At 38.9% G+C, this 18,277-nt stretch overlaps 1 protein-coding gene across 2 annotated transcripts in view; it reads left to right on the plus strand.

Annotated features, from left to right (window-relative positions):
• The window catches only part of mtmr9 (myotubularin related protein 9), a 97,157-nt gene extending 79,941 nt beyond the window's left edge, over positions 1–17,216 (plus strand). The window contains exons 1-11 of one of the 2 annotated variants that reach the window (XM_042504004.1): positions 6,259–6,328; positions 6,727–6,916; positions 8,128–8,236; positions 8,732–8,857; positions 9,232–9,405; positions 9,545–9,762; positions 10,857–11,018; positions 11,183–11,324; positions 11,533–11,753; positions 12,532–12,683; positions 16,609–17,216. In XM_042504004.1, coding sequence (XP_042359938.1) covers positions 6,735–6,916; positions 8,128–8,236; positions 8,732–8,857; positions 9,232–9,405; positions 9,545–9,762; positions 10,857–11,018; positions 11,183–11,324; positions 11,533–11,753; positions 12,532–12,683; positions 16,609–16,772 — 1,650 coding nt within the window. In that variant the 5' untranslated portion in view covers positions 6,259–6,328; positions 6,727–6,734 and the 3' untranslated portion in view covers positions 16,773–17,216. Of the gene's footprint in view, positions 1–6,258; positions 6,329–6,726; positions 6,917–8,127; positions 8,237–8,731; positions 8,858–9,231; positions 9,406–9,544; positions 9,763–10,856; positions 11,019–11,182; positions 11,325–11,532; positions 11,754–12,531; positions 12,684–16,608 lie in introns of those variants that run through there. The other variant, XM_042504003.1, reaches the window with a different exon arrangement.
• The last annotated feature ends 1,061 nt before the right edge of the window (positions 17,217–18,277 follow it).

Below are 18,277 nucleotides of genomic sequence, written 5' to 3' on the forward strand. Positions count from 1 at the left end.
TCGTCATGGTGGATTTTGCAGTGAGGCAGAAGAGAAACTGACTTGAGATCACTTGAGCTTTGAAAACAGGAAGATAATCAGCATACCTACACTGTAGAGGCATTTCAAAGAGGGGTGGAAATGCTGTTTTATATGATATCCATCAGGTTTGCACTCACATCAAAACTCCACTAATTACACATTGTATGATTTTCTTTTTGTAGTAATTCTGTGTCTCCTTGTGTTTGTTCTGTGTCTCTTTGTAGTCATTTTGTCTCTCTTTGTGGTTGTTTGCCCATTTTTGCAGTTGTTTTATGTCTCTTTGTAGTTCCTTTGCATTTCTTTGTGATGGTTTTATTTCTCTTTGGGCTAAATTTTTGCCTTATTAGGTAATTTTGTGTCTCTTTTTTGGTTGTTTTGGGTCTCCTTGTGGTTCTTTTGTGTTTTTTTGCGTTTCTCTGTGGTCGCTGGGCTTGTGCCCAAAGACCTGAGATGACACACTTTCACAGAGCTAGTACGCCGCTTTCTTCTTCAAATCCTCAAACTTTTCAAGCTTTGGAATTGCACACATTAGCAGTTTGTCCCCCTCCTCCGATTCCCCCACTGCAGGAGCAACAATTAGAGATGGAAAACTGTATAGATGTTCATCATCTTCTTGTCCAAACTGAACAAAGTTTTCAGTATAAACTCTTATGGACTCTGGCATGGCAGCAGAGACCTCCTTCATCAGTCTGTCCAGGACCCTAATGTCCATCTGTGCCAATGCATCAAGAGATTCCTTGGCATTCTCCAACAGGTGTCCAACTCTGACATGTCCAACTTTGTGCAGAGCAAGATGCAAACTGGAGGAGGACAGTATCTGGAGTATTATGAAACTGTGAAAAGTTCCTCCAGAAGCCTTATGCCAACTGACGCATCAGAGTCTGTGGTGGTGTCTAATCTCTGCCAGGACTCCTGAGCTGTGAAAAGACGTCAGACCGGTGAGAGTCACCTCATTCAGTCTGAACAACAACAGCTGTTTACTGTAGAGACCCAAGATGACTTTCTCTCCAAAGAAGCTGCTCAACAACTCTCTTGCCACCTCAAACCACATTGGAAGAGGAGCCTCTGAGCAGTGTGCAACCAGAAGCACATTATCTTTAATTGAATATCGACCAATCTAAAGAAAAAAGCAAAAGAAAGCGAAAAAGAAAAAGAGAAAAGAAACCAGCTTTCAAAACATGAAAATTTCATGAAAGCACACAGGAAAACACATTGCTCAGGCTTATGTTTCACAGCAGCACACATGTGGCCTGTGCAACATATGTGCTAAATAATGCAAAGAACATAATTAGTGATGAATCCTTCAGGAGCTTTTACACTTTGCACAGTTTTTCCCTTTAGCTGTAAATGTCAAGTTGCAAAACTGTTTCAGGTGACACATGACTGAACAAACCAAGCAATTACGAACAGGTCCGGTGTGCAGGATTTAGGGGGATACATTAGCAGAAATTGAATATAGCAAAGTTAAAATAAGCTGTTGATATCTTCATAGGGATATGGTCCTCATCTACAGGATGGAGGAGATCTCTGTGGATAATTCTGTTAACAGTAAAAAATCACCAGAACAATAAAAACTGGAGGAATCCTATCTGGAAGTTCACGCTTGACACACGGGAGAAGTTTCAGCTGGTTGCAATCTGCAATACTCACTGTTAGACATCACTAAATCCCTCTAAATCTTACACACTATACCTTTAATGTACAAATAAATAAATTAAAGTAAGTATTAAAAGTGCAACAGCCAAAACAGCTACAGTCAAATAAAAATGTGAAAATAAATTAATTAATTAATACTCCACTATTTATTTCATAAGCTTGACAAGTTACAAAATACCCTTTAAAAACTTTTAGAGGCAGTGGGGGTATTGATGGAGCTTCAAGTGAACAAATAAAGAAGTTTTTCACAGAGCTTACACAACTAATTTTGGTTTGTGCACCCACGTTTAATTCATCATTATTTGCTGTGACAGACCGCTGTGATTCACTGGACATGCCCAAAATAACATCACACTGCAGAACAAACAAACCGTCCAGAACAGAAGGTTGATGAGATATTGTCTTAATAAGAAACTGAATGAAAGACTTGGCTGAGTAATGGTGTAGGTGTGTGGGCACAAACTGTCAGTCCCTAATATTTGCCAGACGATGTTCCAACACGCTCAGAGCTCGTCAAGAAATGTCAAAATATGATCTGTGTGACGTCGGCAAGCATTCAGATTTGGAAAGAACTTGATCACAGTTGGTTGCAGTTACACATTCAGGTCTATTAGTGAACTTTTAATGGAACGTGTAGTTTTGTGTTTGACAAGTTTATTAATATTTGTCCCTGAGTTCCTTCGAGGCACAGCCAGCAAAGTGTGTTTCATCAAGTGTTCTCTCTTTAAACATTCAGCTGCTGACATAAAAACTTACAATTTATTACTGAACCTTTTATTACAGACGCTAAAGTAAATCATCTCCTCCTGCAGCGACACATTTGTCTAAACATCCTGTTAAATAAAACATAGAGGTTAGGTTACACTATTGTATCCTGGCTGTGAAGTGAATATGTGCTTTGAAAGCTATTTTTTATCAGCCCATCCTCTTAAAAAACGCCACAGCAAAGCATCTTTTCCTCAGAGGAAGGGCAGTTATTTGGTTTGTAAAGCAACGCCAGGTTTCACATTCAATTGAGCTCTGGCGTCCGTACATGCCTTCTCTATGATGTGGGCTGAAGAGGCCCAGAGCAAACCATCTATTGTGAAGCCCAGACAGGCTGCAACTGAAGCAAATACTGTGCTGATTTGCAATACATTACAAACACACACAAGGCCCTGACAAAGATGTGTCTGAAACAAACAGGCCCACTCTAGTCTTTGCCAAGCCATCTGCTCGTCTTCTTCCCTCTCCAAAAGTGTTCACCTCTTTAGGGAGTCTCCCATTCAAGGTCGGTGTGTGCTTTAAGATCTCAGCAGGCGGGCCTCTTCGCTCGCCTAAGAACTAAAGACAAAGTCCTCAGGCAACAGATTTCTCCTACCGAATGAAGTCCCAGCTGCCATTAGGGGAGCCAACTCTTTCATGGTCTTTTACTCTAGACTCAAATTGTATTTATTATTACTTCTCTGTGTGTGTGCATAGCTTTGTGTTTTATTGACTTGAGATTATTTTATTTTCATAACACAGGGAAGTGGTGGAGTTGATGGAGTACATCATAGCTGTTGGGAACCTTCATGATTCACTGCTATGGTAATTTTTAAAGGAATACTTAAACCCCCAAATTATCATTTGTATATGAATTACTAACCCCATGTTATGTTGAATTCATTAAGAAAATGTTGCTTTTCTGTCATGTCTCCACGGCAAATCCAAAAACTGAGAAAACTTTTGACGACTTGAAGTGAAATAGGTCCTTGTTTAACAACAGCAAAACTTTATCAAAACATCATTTACAGACTCAATACAATTCATTTTACCTAGGAAAATTTTCCTGGGAAGGTGTGTGAGGAGGTGGACTCAGTAGGGAGCAGAGTGGAGGAGGCACCCACAGGTCACTGGAATACTTCAAACCCCCAAATGACCATTTGTACATCAATGACTCACCCCGTATTATGATGAATTCGTGAGCAAAACATTGTTTTTCTTGCATGCCTCCGGTGAACGCATAATCCAAAAATTCTTGATAAATCTAAGTCTTGGGAACTGTGTTTCACAACAGTTAAACTATATCAAAACATCTGTTTGCAAACTCTCACACAACTTGTGCAGTATAATCCAAGTCTCTTTCATCCAGTCGTATGCTCAGTACTTCCCAAACAGACAGCCCTTTTTGACAGGAAACTGAACAGAGAGTGAAACATATTTAGTCTCTCTGGGGAACTAGATTGCATTTACAAGAACAGTAATTTTACATCGCTGAACATGGGAGCTGCTGGTCTACCACTGCACTATTGAATCCGAACTTACCCTTTAAAATGTCAACGTTCTTTCAGAAAATCAAGATAACAAATAATACTTTGGGCAAATTGATAAACGAGTAGTCATTTAACCTGATAAACAGGAAGGAAATCCATGCACTCCAAAATTGTGAAAAATAAGGAGGAATTACATTAAAAATCCTCCATCATAGTGACTAAATCATTAAAACAGCCAACGTGTTTCGACCACCGCCTGCCTTCATCAGGGCTCTGCTCCTTTAACCTGTCCGTCCCTTCCTACCCGGTCATACGTGCGTCAGGATACTGCAGTCGGGTTTGTCTGGTCTGCATCTGCCCACCGTGTGCCCTGCTGGCTGCTCCCCCTCAGACAAGTTCCCAGGATTCAGTTCTGTTGTTTTCTCCGGAGCTGTTTGGATAAGCTGCTCCTCCCTCTTTTAAGTTACCTGGCCTGCCCTCTGCTTCATCAAGCTGCCCACACTGTCAGTCTACACATCCGTCATCCAACTGACCTTCCCTTTAACCCCTGCTAGACTTGCACAGTCAATTTGGATCGACGTGAAGTGCTGACAGCTGGACTTGTTTAATTGCACTCATTTCACAAACATCTGAATATTAGATTACTCTTAAAACTCTTTGTTCATTTTACTGTAATTGGCATTTTCACAGATGGCTCATTTTCCATCCTCAGCCATCCAAAGAGGGATGGATTTCTCTTTGAATTCCCTCTACCAAGGTTTCTTTCTTTTTTTTACTCTTGTGTTTCTCTGCAATTGCCTCTTAATCTAATAACACTGTATATACGCTACGGATGCCAATTTATGTTTGCTTTTATTAGATTGTCTAAGGAGCCCTGGCGTTGTTGCCATTTTGTGGCTGTTTGTGTAACTGTTATGTCTGCTGGCTGTTTTATTGGATTTAGTCTGCCTGTTTTTATGCCTGTCAATAGTTATTTACACATCATTTCCACCAAATACGCAGTCTGACAGAATAACCAAGAGCTTTTAAATTATCCAGTCTGTCTAAAGAGTTTGATTTTGATTTGGGGGCCTATTTACTCACCTTTTGTTATCAAAATAGCAAACACAAATTTATATATATGCTGTATATTTTAGCCTTTATTTCACCAGGTTTGTTCCATTGAGATCAAGGATCTCTTTTACAAGGGAGACCTGGCCAAGAATAACAGCAACACAGTTTCAACAATAAATACATAATAATAATTTGTTCCTTGTGATCATACAGTGTAATTGAACTATGGGACCATGCAGATGAATCCTTAACCACAAATTTAAAAAATCCTTCAATGTCACCACCTAGTGTCCCTTTTTAATATTGTCAGGTGATTCATACAACAGGAGATGTATAGATGATACTTTTTTTTCCAAAAAAAAAAAAAAAACACCTTCACATTTACAACAGTATAAAGTATAAAAATACAAGGTGTACATGCCATAGAGAAAATCTGTAGATTTTGAATTAACTTTGTAAGATTTTTTTTCCCCTTGAATTTAAGTACAGCTCTACAATAACTAGGCCACTGAATGCACATTTGGCAACAGAATGCTGCTATTTTTGACAGTTTACCACAAGTCTGTTGTTTGTTGTTGTTTGTGAAATTTTTTGTGTAACTTTCTCCTGTAGGGTTTTCATGTGAAATTCGTAATACTGCTGTCTTGAGATGATAAGCAATTTTTATATCAATAGACCTATTCCTGTTTAAATTAGGGTTAAATTAACAAATAAATAAATAAATAAAACCTAAAGTTATTGAAGAAAAGTCCTCAATACTTCAAATTAAATCCAGTGGATGATTTCATTTTCATTTGACGTTTTGCTGCCTGGATGAATGAAATTAACTTACAATTTTTTACGTACATAATTTCTTTTAAACTTTTTATTTATTCAAAACAAGGGAAGCACAGGTTAGACACCCCTGCTCCTACCAGATGACACCACAGGGACATCACAACAATAATAAATATATTTTCAATGGTGATATTACTTTCCAAAATACAGCTATTGCATCAGCACACAACACATATTTTACAATTTATAATCCTTTAAAAAGAGAACTAGAAATACACATGTATGTGTATCAAAACAGTGGTGATAATAACATTTTAAAAAGAGATATTTACATAATCTAATATGTTTTACCCTATTGGACGCCCGGAAAACTCACATTAAACTATAAAGTTAAAGTTCAAAATCATTGGAAAGCACAGAATAAATTATTTTTCTTTAAAAAAAAAAAAAAAAAAAAAAGAGATTTTGTGAATTTGCTATGCAAATCGTCCTGAGTCAAATTTCCCACGTCACTTGTTTCTAGTCGGACTTGTTTATGTGACCGTACCAGTCTCGCCCAACTACAAATATATCGATAAGATTTCCAGGTAATTGTACGAGCATTCATTTTCGCGTCACTTAAAAAGCCTAAACTTTGTTCTGTATGTTTACATGTATGATGTTAACATTTTGACGTGAATTTAAAGATGTCGGCCTAATTCTGCCGTCTGTCACGGTTAGCTAGCTCGCTAACGTTAGCCGCTTCATTTCCTGAATCAAGCTAATTTCATCTATCTGACGGGTTGTTGCAGCATTTATTGGTTTAATGCTAAATGGCACAGACTTTTATGATATCTGACTTTAAAAAGTGGCGCAGTGGGGTTTTTGTTAGTCTGTCGTAGCAGCGGTAACGTTAGCTAGTCTGTGGCGTTGTCCATATGCTTTAAAGAAAACACCCTCATCATTTATCTCTGCTGTATCTGAGCTGTGTGCTGTCGTTTTTCAGGTCCGGTCATGGAGTTTGCAGAGTTGATAAAGACACCCAGGGTGGACGGGGTTGTCCTTCATCGACCCTTCATGCCCACTGTTGAGGGGACACTGTGTTTGACTGGTCATCACCTGATTCTGTCCTCCAGACAGGACAACACAGAGGAGCTGTGGCTGCTTCACTCAAACATTGACTGCATTGAGAAAAGGTGATGAGATTCTTATTATCTAATGTGGGAGTTTTACTGCTTTTATCGCAACTGTGTTCTGGCAATGTCTCTGTCAAATTATATTTTCATTAGGGACTGTTCTTCATTTACCAGGGGAGGCGGTGGCTAGGGTGTGACTTTGTTTATTGACCCTTTCCGAAGCTAAAAATATTTTTTCCTTGAGCCTTCCTGAGTGACTTAAATGCACAACCATGTGTCCACCATAACTGAGTAGTTAAACTTCAACAACGTTTATGTTTGAAAGTTAAAAGTTGACGAAAGAATTGGTTTGGTTTTTCACCATTGTGCATGCTAGTTGGTGCAAACAGTTTATTTTGGCGAAATTTTAAATTAGACACATAGAATAAAAATATTTTTGATAAAATAGCGCAATTTTAAGCTTAAATTTGGTTATGTGTTTTTCTCATGAAAGTGTTCATCCAACATAATGTGTTAAAGGGCCATAAAAATATGAAAATCCAGTGATCGTTTCTGTTTTTACAGTTTCTTGCCCTGATATTGTAATTTTTGCGACTTCTTAAAAAAACATGCGTGTTGCTGGCATTTTTTTAAATTAAAAAAATACTGACATCTAAAATTTATATGCCCCTTTGTATGTAAAAAAAACATTGCGTGAACTCTTTATAAAAGCCATAATGAAAATATAAGCAGATGAGCAGGACATGTGTTTGGTGAAATAAATGGTGAAAGCAGAGATCTGTTTGCGGTTTGACCTGTCTTTTTGGTGCATGATTTTATGCACCAGATCATTTCACCTTTTTTTTGTTGCACTCTTAGGCTTGCCAGTGGGAAGAGGATCTGAAACTGTTACGACAGGAAGTTTGAGTCCAACTGTGGGCTGCTGACACTGCAGTGTTTCCTGTGTACATGCTATTGAATATTAAACATTGGGTGTAAAAAAAAAAAGAAATCACAAACAATCTAACAAATGATTGCACATTAATGCAGTATCCTGACACCCTTATGTAATATAATCACAGGCTTTATTCATTCATTATGGTAATATGTTCTCAGTATTAACCCATCATAAATATTTAGGAGCACCTAGTGGGGACCAGCTGTGCTTTGGTGAAATGCAGCATTCCTAATAACCCCAAAATGAGAGGAAGATGCAACCTCCACACAAAAAAGTTGCATCTTAACGATTTTTAAGGTTACTTTTTAAATCCATATTTGGACTTTTCTTTCAGGTTTGTGGGGTCTCTGGGAAGCATCATAGTTAAATGCAAAGACCTGAGGGTGATCCAGCTCGACATACCTGGCATGGAGGAGTGTCTCAACATCGCCAGCTCTATTGAGGTAAATTAAAGAGAGCTGCAAAATATTCACTGTAACGATCTGAAACGAACTGTCCTGTTTTAATGTCAAATTTATTTCTACATGTGATTAAAGATATAATATGCAGGATCATCCCAAAAAAGAAAAAAATATAGACTCATACAACAGTAATCCCACTCAATCATCATTAGAGGTGTGTGGCAGCATTATTTTCTGTAGAGACTCCTCCCCCTGCCTGAATTTTCTTAATTTCTGTGCTCTGAAAATGAATGGGCGTGTACCCCCACAGCTCTCAGGTGAGGTCGGGGATTTATAAAACTTTTGCATCCAGGTGCTGTATTGTAAGCAGTAGACCTTCGTGAGACACACCGCTGAAAAAAAATGCAAAAATATCAAGGCAAGACAAGTGAATTTGGTTTTCACTTTTACTTTTGCTGGCAAGTGTGTTTACATACAGTAAGAGGCAATCCTGCATCTGCATATTTAAACTAACACATATTCTTTATTTCTCTCTAGGCTCTGTCCACACTTGATTCACTTTCCTTGATGTACCCTTTCTTCTACCGGCCAATGTTTGAAGTCATAGAAGACGGCTGGAATTCATTTCTTCCAGAAGACGCCTTTAAAGATTTGGAGTCGATGGTAAGGATTTGATGAATGAACAAAAATTTTCACAGTTAAAAATCTCGTGTGTAGAATTTAGTGGCATCTAGCAGAAGATGCTAACTGAAGCTTCTCCCAAGCATCTAGGAGAACTACTCGCAAGAACTCAAATGGCCCCTATATAGAGCCAGTGTATGATTTGTGTATGTAGATATAAACTGCTGATCTTAAGGTAAAGAAAACACGATTCTTATTTTCAGGTGATTATGAATTACTGAAAACTTAGCTATGAATGTTATATTCCATTTCTGCCAATAGATGCAACTAAACCCTTCACACTCGACCTTTAACTTTCACTCAGCACTCTGTTGTACGTGCTTATTTTTTGAACTTCTCACCATCTCTTTTATCAGACAGATGAATGGAGACTGAGTGAAGTCAACAAGGACTTCAGCGTGTGTCCATCATACCCTCCTTTAGTGGTAGTGCCCAAAGATGTTGATGATGACACACTGAGGAAAGTAGCTACTTTCCGTCATGGTGGTCGTTTTCCGGTACTCAGCTACTACCACAAGAAGAATGGCATGGTGAGCACCTGGGAAACAGTGATTACATGATTTCTGCTGAAAAATATTTGTGCATTGACTGTCTGTCTGTACGCATGGTTTAGTTTTTGTATAAAATGTCTGTTATAAGAAAATTGCCTCAAATCACCTCCACTTTCAGGTGATGATGCGAGCAGGGCAGCCACTGACAGGCACCAACGGGCGGCGGTGTAAGGAAGACGAGAAGCTGATCAATGCCACCCTGCGGCCAGGCAAACGTGGCTACATCATTGACACGCGCACCATCAATGTCGCCCAGCAGGCCAAAGCTCGAGGTGGAGGATTTGAGTCAGAGGCTAACTACCCTCAGTGGAGGAGGATTCACAAAGCAATCGAAAGGTGAGTGTTCAGTAAGGGCCTCGGTGGAGCCTTTATGTATTGATTCATTTTTGTGCTCCTTTTTTTAAATCTTAAAGAAATACTTCATCCTCCAAATGACCATTTGTATATCAGTTACTCACTTTGTGTTTAAGTTGTGAAGAAAACTTTGTTTTTCTTCCATGCCACCACGGTGAATGGAGAATCCAAAAACTGAGAAAATTCTAAAGTGAAAGGGCTCCACGTTTAACAACAGCAAAGCTTTTCAAAACATTCGCTTACAAACTCTCACACAACTCATGCAGTATGTTCCAAGTCTCATTCATCCAGTATATGCTTAATACTTCTCAAACAGACCGCCCTTTCTATTGGGGAATTGAACAGAAAGTGAAATTTATCTATGCCCTCTTCAAAGCCAGACTCCATTGACAAAAACGGTAATTTTGTCTCACTGAAACCAGGAGCTGCTGGTCTACCTCTGCCTCAGTTGTTAGATTGTTTATGTTATTAGGTTACTTTGGTGAATCTGCACTAACCCTTTAAAACACCAAAGTCATACAATAAAACAAACTAACTGACTGATAAAGTCGTAGACCAGCAGCTCCTGTGTTCAGTGAGGTGAAATTATTGTTTTTATCAATGGAGTCCGGCTTTGAAGAAAGCATAGATAAGTGTTACTCAGTTTACCATCTCAAACTGCTGTCTGTTTGAGAGATACTGAGCATAGGACTGGTTAGAATAAATAATATTTGGATTTTGTGAGTTCATGAGCGGATGTTCTGATATAGTTTTGCTGTTCATAAAACATGAACCCCTACGACTTAATATCAATACAATCATTCTTCATTCACCATGGACACGTCCAAGAAAAACTAAATGTTCCACTCAAATTCATCCAACACTGGTTCAGTAACTGCGGTGCAAATTATCATTTGGAGGGGCGGGGTATTTCTTTAAAATACACAATATATTGTTAAGACTTTGGATAGAATGTGATATACTGATACTATGTGTCAAAAATGCTTTTAAACATTAATATCATTGACATTTATGCTCCATATACATGAGCTATGCAGAATTTTTTGTTAGTGTTGTGACAAATCTGTCATTTCCAGGTCTAACATCCTCCAGGAGAGCCTGATAAAGCTGGTAGAGGCATGTAACGACCAGTCGCACAGTATGGACCGCTGGTTGAGCAAGCTAGAGGCCTCCAACTGGCAGACTCATGTCAAGGAGATCCTCACCACTGCCTGCCTGGCTGCCCAGTGTATCGACAGGTCAGGGGACAAAGTTTGATTTGCTCGTTATGCTCACCCTGGAACAGTAAATGCTAAGCTGTTCATACTGAACTGAGAAAACCACAGTGTTCAGAACCGATGTCACTTGTCTGTGTACATCAGAGTAGCTGGTGACAAACGGTGATTGTCTGCATTTGTCTCAGGGAGGGGGCGTCGGTGCTCGTTCATGGTACAGAGGGGACAGACTCCACCCTGCAGGTGACCTCCTTGGCTCAGATCATCCTTGATCCAGCCTGCAGGACTATCAGAGGCTTCCAAGGCCTGGTGGAGCGAGAGTGGCTCCAGGTGAGCTCATCTGACCTTTGAAGCACAGCCCAAATCCTTTTCACTCATTAATACAGACAATTAATCATTTTAAAAGCTTGAAATGATACATAAGCATCAAAAAACATCTCTGCCGGTATCAGATCCAGCAAGCTTTTTAATATCATGATAGACATGATCTTTGCAATCCTCCTCATAACCCCTCTCGCACTTTGACCATCTGTCTCAGGCGGGTCACCCGTTCCAGCAGCGCTGCGCCCTGTCAGCCTACTCCAACAGCAAGCCCCGACAAGAGGCTCCTGCCTTCCTGCTCTTCTTGGACTGTGTGTGGCAGATCCTTCGCCAGTTTCCGTGCTCCTTTGAATTCAGCGAGAGCTTCCTGGTGCTGGTCTTTGAGCACGCCTATGCTTCTCAGTTTGGCACCTTCTTGGGCAACAGCACAGCCGAGAGGTGAGTGTGAAGTCTGTTGAGGTCGGTCTTCGATCAGCCATGTGCCTGTGGAGTTTGTTTTGGTCTGTAAGTGTAAATCTGCATAATCTAATGCAACCAAACACAACATCCACATAATAAAATGTTTATAAAATTTAAATTATCCTGTTTAAGCCGTTCATATGCTAAAGTCTCATTCGGGGCAATGATGTTAAGAGTTACATCAAGTAAGTATTTTCTTCAAATTATTGGCCACCGAAGAGCTTTATAAACACCGTTTCAGTGTCTTTGTTTAGGGAAAGGAGAATATTTTCACCAGCAAGATTTTACTTTCTCATCCAGGAATGTGTCATTTAGGGATATTGCGATGCACTGATATTGATGATTACTATGGTATTTAAAATAACAAAATATCAACAGCATAATAATAATACACATGATAATAAGTGAATAATCCAGCACTTTTATAATTTCCTTTTCTTTCTGTTCTGGTTTTGTCTCTCTCTCCACCTCCCCACACTTGTATTTTGAGTGTAATTTATTTACCAAAACGAGACAAAACACAGAATAAACAAGTTAAAGACAAATTTGACTCATAGCGTTATTACTTTGTTTTTCAGATTCTCTGTAGATATCCCAATAATATTGCTTTTGTGAATTATTTTGGCAATAATATTGTGTATTGAAAATCTGCTATCCTGCTATCAAGTCATTGCTCAGGTTATGGGCTCTGTTTGACAGACTGTAGGCATCCACTGTTCTTCTTGCTTAACCGAAAACCTTCTTACCCTCCTCACAGAGCCAAACTGTCTCTGCCTGAGAAGACTGTGTCTCTTTGGTCGTGGGTGAATCGGCCTCAAGAACTGGAGCGTCTGACCAACCCGCTCTACGAGGCCAACAGTCTTGTGATCTGGCCCTCTGTGGCCCCTCAGAGTCTGCTGCTGTGGGAAGGTAAGAAACCAACATGAAGGCAAGCAGATTATTTGTGACCTAAAAGTTTCCTTCTTTTGGAAAGTTAGTGTCAGCCCGTTACATTTGTAACAGCTCGCAAAAAACAACGGCTCTCCACACTGAATATAATTTCATAAAGAAACCATATTGGGTTTCTGTTGTACTGGAGAAGGAACGTAAACATTCTAAGAAATATATTGAAAAAAGGTACAAGGTAGATTTCTTAAAAAATGACAATAAAATTTGTCCTTTACATTTTTTTTAATTTGACAAACAAAATTAAAAAAAAATACAAATAATGGCCACAATTTTTTTCATTCAGTGTATTCAGAGTCTGTAAAAATAAAGATACAAACATGATTTCAAGTAAAATTAGATGTGTGAAATGGGACACCCTGATAAGCTATCCAAAGCTTGTTAATAGGGGCCCAGACATTACATGACATCCAAGTTTAAAAAGATAAAGTTCATCCTGCAACTCAACTCTAATCTACAACGTCAACAACATTCAAAATTACTCTTAAGATTCTTAAAACATAGGAACACTAATACAATACATAAAGACAAATGGCACATGGAGTATAGCAGTATAAATTACTTTGAGTATGTATTTCAGAGTATAGTCATTTAAAGTCATTTAAAAAGAAAAACATCCCATAATATCACAGATAATTAATGGATTAGCAGAGCTTGAAGTGAAAGTAGCCACAAACGTTTAAACACATAACAGACAGGACCAAACAAGAGCTAAGCAAAAAAAAGTTAATTTCTCTACAGGGTCCTTTCTGTAATGTTGTCAGACAATTATAATAACAATCTGAGCCTGTAAGTGGCAAAAAAACAAGCACTTTCAGTGGACTTAAATTGCGGGGGCGCAGCTGCTCCTGTGGTTACTTTGCAGCCAGTTTTTACAGCTGCAGCGCTCTCTCTCAATACTGGGCTAATTTGAAAAGACAAGACAAAAAAACATCTTAAAAAAAACAGGGTTAAGAAATTACCAGTTTCCCTTTAGGCTCTTTTTTCACCTTTGAATGGAAAATCGTCATCCAATGGTGAAATGAGTAAATCAGTATAAGTTTTCAGAAATATTTGCTTGGTAAATTTGAGCCCAAAGTTGGCTGGAAGTAGGTGGCACACCACTGACAGCAATCCTGATATTCTTGAAAGCCTGTTTCCATGTACATCAACCAGTAAGACCGCATGCTGTGTTCTCACAGCATGACACACGTTTCAGGATTATGGGTATTAATCATGCTGTTGATTTAAGCTTGGACTGTAAACAGGTCTGACAACTTTAGAAGCTAAAACACATGAGTAACACCTTAAACGGTTGTTAGCAGTGGCTGAGAAAACTGCTGTGATGGTGGCAGACGCGCAGCCATTAGCTGTTCATAGTCTCATATTTGGGTACATAATAGCTCAGACACACGTTGTGTAATATAACCACAAGGGGGCGCTATTGATTTTATTATTTTCACCGCTGATAAACTGAGTGACCCTGTGAGCCACAAGTAAGTACTGCAACATACATATTTCACTCCCGACTTACTCTTGACCCTGTGTTCAAAGTTACACACATGAATACAGGCGTGTATACATGTTTAAAAAGGACATTTGTCACAGCAATTACACAGTTATCAACAGGACTGGCTGTCATTTTCCTCTCATCCAATCACAAGGCTTTTTAACACTGATGACAGGAACATAAATATTGAGTAAATAACAACATTTTGAGCAATTTTGTACTTTATAAACAAAGCTATAATAAAATAGTGATCATATGAATCATTTTATTTGGTATTTAGTGTGAAATACTGTGTAAACAAATGTGTTTCCTGACCTCTGATTGTATATGTTTAATAAGGAGGTCAAACTCTTTATGTTACCGTTTAACTCATACGACTTCTTTCCCACATTTCACTTTCAGCACCTTCGCATTTTCAGGATTGCTCAGATTGCTTCACAGGAATCTCAGTGATGTGTTTTGCTTGCGTGTTTGTCTTATTATAGGTTGCTCAGAAAGTGTCCACACCGACACTGTCCCAGTGGCGGTTTACTACCAGTTAGCAGTCATTAGCATGCTAGTCTTGCAGTTACAGATACTGCACATAATTATACTTGATCACTTCATTTAAACACAATAAGAAGCGTTTTCACTGAAGCTGTTTTTTTTTTATAATAATAAAAAAAATTATTTATATACAAGAAATGCAGCACAAGTGCTTTATAGTAAAAGCAGGTCATAGTCCTTAAAATCATAAAATCAAGTAAATAATGAAATCAATTGGCTCTTTGTAAAAATATTTAGTAAGCTGGCCTCTCTGATATCTATAGGTAATGTGTTTTATAGCTTTAGGGCGTCTGAGTTCTTTTTGAAACACTTGGTTAACTTGACATAAACTCTGCTGCTTTTCAAAGCAACAAATGGTGGTAAACAAAATGAGCAAGTGGGGATGGTTCCATGATGCTTTTGAAAATCTGCGTGGGTGAAGTGAATGCATGCTGCTCTTTTCTCTCTTAGCGCCCTTGAGTGTGAAACCTAACCTTCATGTAGCAGTGTGTGACTGAGATTGTATCAGGCGGCTGTCTTTTGTAAGCAGAGACACTCGAAAGACTTCAGATTGTTTTTTTGCGATTTGTGAATCAAGAACTAAATGGTCTGAATAGATGCCACCTCAAGTTATCCACTGCTGGAGACACATTTCCCAACATTTCATACATTTTTGGATATGAAATGACATCATTACATGTTAAATATATCTGACAGAGTTGGTATTTTTAGGAGCTTAGTGTGGAATGTGGTTGGGGGTTTTTCCCCAGGAGACTGTTTGCTTGAAATTGCTGAATATGGCATTCAGCTGAAAGCAAAAGCCATTCATAAAGCAGAGTGGGGGGAGGGGGTCTAGACAGATGAGGGGTCATAAGGTTCATGCAAACCTATTTAAGGGGCCCCTCTTCCTGCCTTAATGCCACGGAGCCACTCCCTCATTCTGTATGAACTATGAGAACTATTGAAGCACGTGAAATGCAACCGACATTCTGCTTACGCAACTCAGAGTGACGCACACGCTGCCTGGACCAACTTAAAAGACCCCATGGAGGTCCATATGTGGCTCCTCATGTTGACACTAAGAAGGACTGATGGTGTTCAACATGTCTTTGCAGAACACTAAACACATTTCTACCGTTTTACGTAAATCCTGAAGGCTTGTTCAGCTAAATTTTTGTATCTTTTGTTGTAGATTTGGAATGAAGTTCAATGAGTTCTTACTAAAAATGGGGATCAGTGTTGTCCATGTTGAGCATGTTTCCATGCTCTAGTCATGGGAATCTGAAACCTGCAGAAACAGTTTTCTTGTCTTGAGTTCAAACGCCTTTCACAAGCTATTTGACCCTTTCGAAAATCTGAGAAATTGGTTTGATTTCTTTTGAAAACATGAGTTAAATGAGGAAATGACTAACTAGGAAATTGCAAGAGCTTTTAGCTAAAACCATGTTGTAAAAAAGGAGAGGTTAATTGACCGACAAGTCACCTCGGTTCCAGTCACAAATCTTTGAGGTCATACTTGTGTTACCAGTGATTCAGTCCCACAGGTTCCTCTACTAAATTCCCCCACCCAGCTTTATCAGGGAGTTCGTGTGAAAGAGGAAGGATTTGCAGCCAGCTCATATAATCAGTGCTCATGATTTATCTGAACCTTTATGTGTGTTTATTACACTCAAACTATGACGGTAAACATGGTAAATATTATACCTGCTAAACATCAGCATGCTAGTGTCACTGTGCCTGAGCCTCACACAAGCACCAGCAGGGCTGCAGACTTTTGTTCGAGCCTGAAAGAAGGCGCAGAAACCACATCCTTGTATTAGGTTTTGTTGTAGTCAATAGATTACTGACAGTGCTCTGCCCCTTCCTTTGTTACAGGAGTGTTCCTGCGATGGAACCGCTCCTCCAAGTGTTTGGACGAGGCCCACGAGGAAATGGTTCATATAATTGAATACAACAAGGAGCTTCAGAACAAGGTAAACAGCCTGCGCAGGCAGCTGGCGCAGCTTGAAACTGAAGATCCTCTGCTGCAGACGCCATAGAGGGAGAGAGAGGAGAGAGACAGAGCTGCGAAAGCAAGCGCATTGAAAGAAAGAGGTAGAAAATGTGAATATTCAACAAAAACAGATCAATATCAGCCTGATTTTAAGCTTCGATTAGGCAAATCTTTTTCAGATATTTAAAAATATATAGTTCTAACCAATATAATTTGATGCTACATTTTAGTTTCTCACACAGATATTAAATGAAATTGCTCTGCACCCAGATTAATATCAAAATTAGCTCTCTTTGATGTTTGCATTTATGCAGTTATATTTGTGCCCTGACACTTATAGATAGCAAATTCATAATGGTGTGTCATTAAAACTAAGCGGGAATGAGAGGGAAAGAAAAGAGCCAGTCATTTCTTAGAGTGCTGCTAAAAGCCAAACACTTATCATCTCATATCTCTCTAACATAGAGCTTTATTTGAAATCGCTGTGGCAGGCCTGATTTCTGGGCAGCTTTTCTTAAAAATTGCAATGCATGTTGCAATGTTTCAGGCAGTTTTTTCAATGAAACTGCAGGAGCAAGTGAAAGTTGCAAAAATAGTTATATTTGTTTCATAATTCAGTGAAAATCAAAGGTAATTGGTTCCAGTGAGAATAAAACAATTCTGTGATTTATACTCCACTAACATTACCCCTAACCAAGCATCTGACCAACCAACCAATCTGACTCATCTTGATTATTACAGTATGTGTAATAGATCTGGATGTTGTCTGTTATCCATCTGTCTCAGCCATTCACGGGGTCTGTTTTTATGGTAGAGAAGTGTTTGTCAGTAGATGACATTAGTTGTACAAAACAGTTTGCCCTGGCTTTCATACAGAACATCAGGAAATTGCCTCTCACTGTCTTTAACAGCAGTCTTTGTATCTTCATGAATCAGAAACTAGGCAGCTGGGTGACGTTATGCGGGGGACTGATGTGATTGCTGAAATTCGGAGGAAACTGATGATTGGTAAAACTTTTGGCGAAATTGCAAGGTTGCGCAAAATTCACAGGGATTTGTTGAATATGTGGTAATTGTTGCCATCAGAACATCCTGAAGGAGCTGATTAGTCTATTAATCAATATATGCTCATCCAAAAAAATAATTGGCAGCTATTTAAGTGATTGATTTAGCATTTCAGGAATTACTTTATGCTATTGTGCTCTCACTCAGTGGCTCCACTTTCCAAATTTGCTGCTTTTCTTTGTTAAAAATTTGTTATAAATTACTGTAAATTTAATATCTTTATGTTTTGGGACTGTTGGTCGCACAAAATGACCAATTTGACAATATCATGCTGGACTTTTTTTTATTGATATTTCATTTATTCCTCAATTAGAAAACAGTTAGTTAATTGCATCCTTGCTCTATTATAAGCGTGCACACAGACCTATGTGTGAAAAAATCCCCTCTACAGCTCCTAACTGTCAGCTGATTTCACAATTGCCGAGCCTCATCAAAACCCCTCACACCTCACGCTCGCTGACTCTCATTCACACACACAGATTCCTA

This window comes from Plectropomus leopardus, chromosome 16 (assembly GCF_008729295.1).
Source record: "Plectropomus leopardus isolate mb chromosome 16, YSFRI_Pleo_2.0, whole genome shotgun sequence".
Classification (NCBI taxonomy): Eukaryota; Metazoa; Chordata; class Actinopteri; order Perciformes; family Serranidae; genus Plectropomus; species Plectropomus leopardus.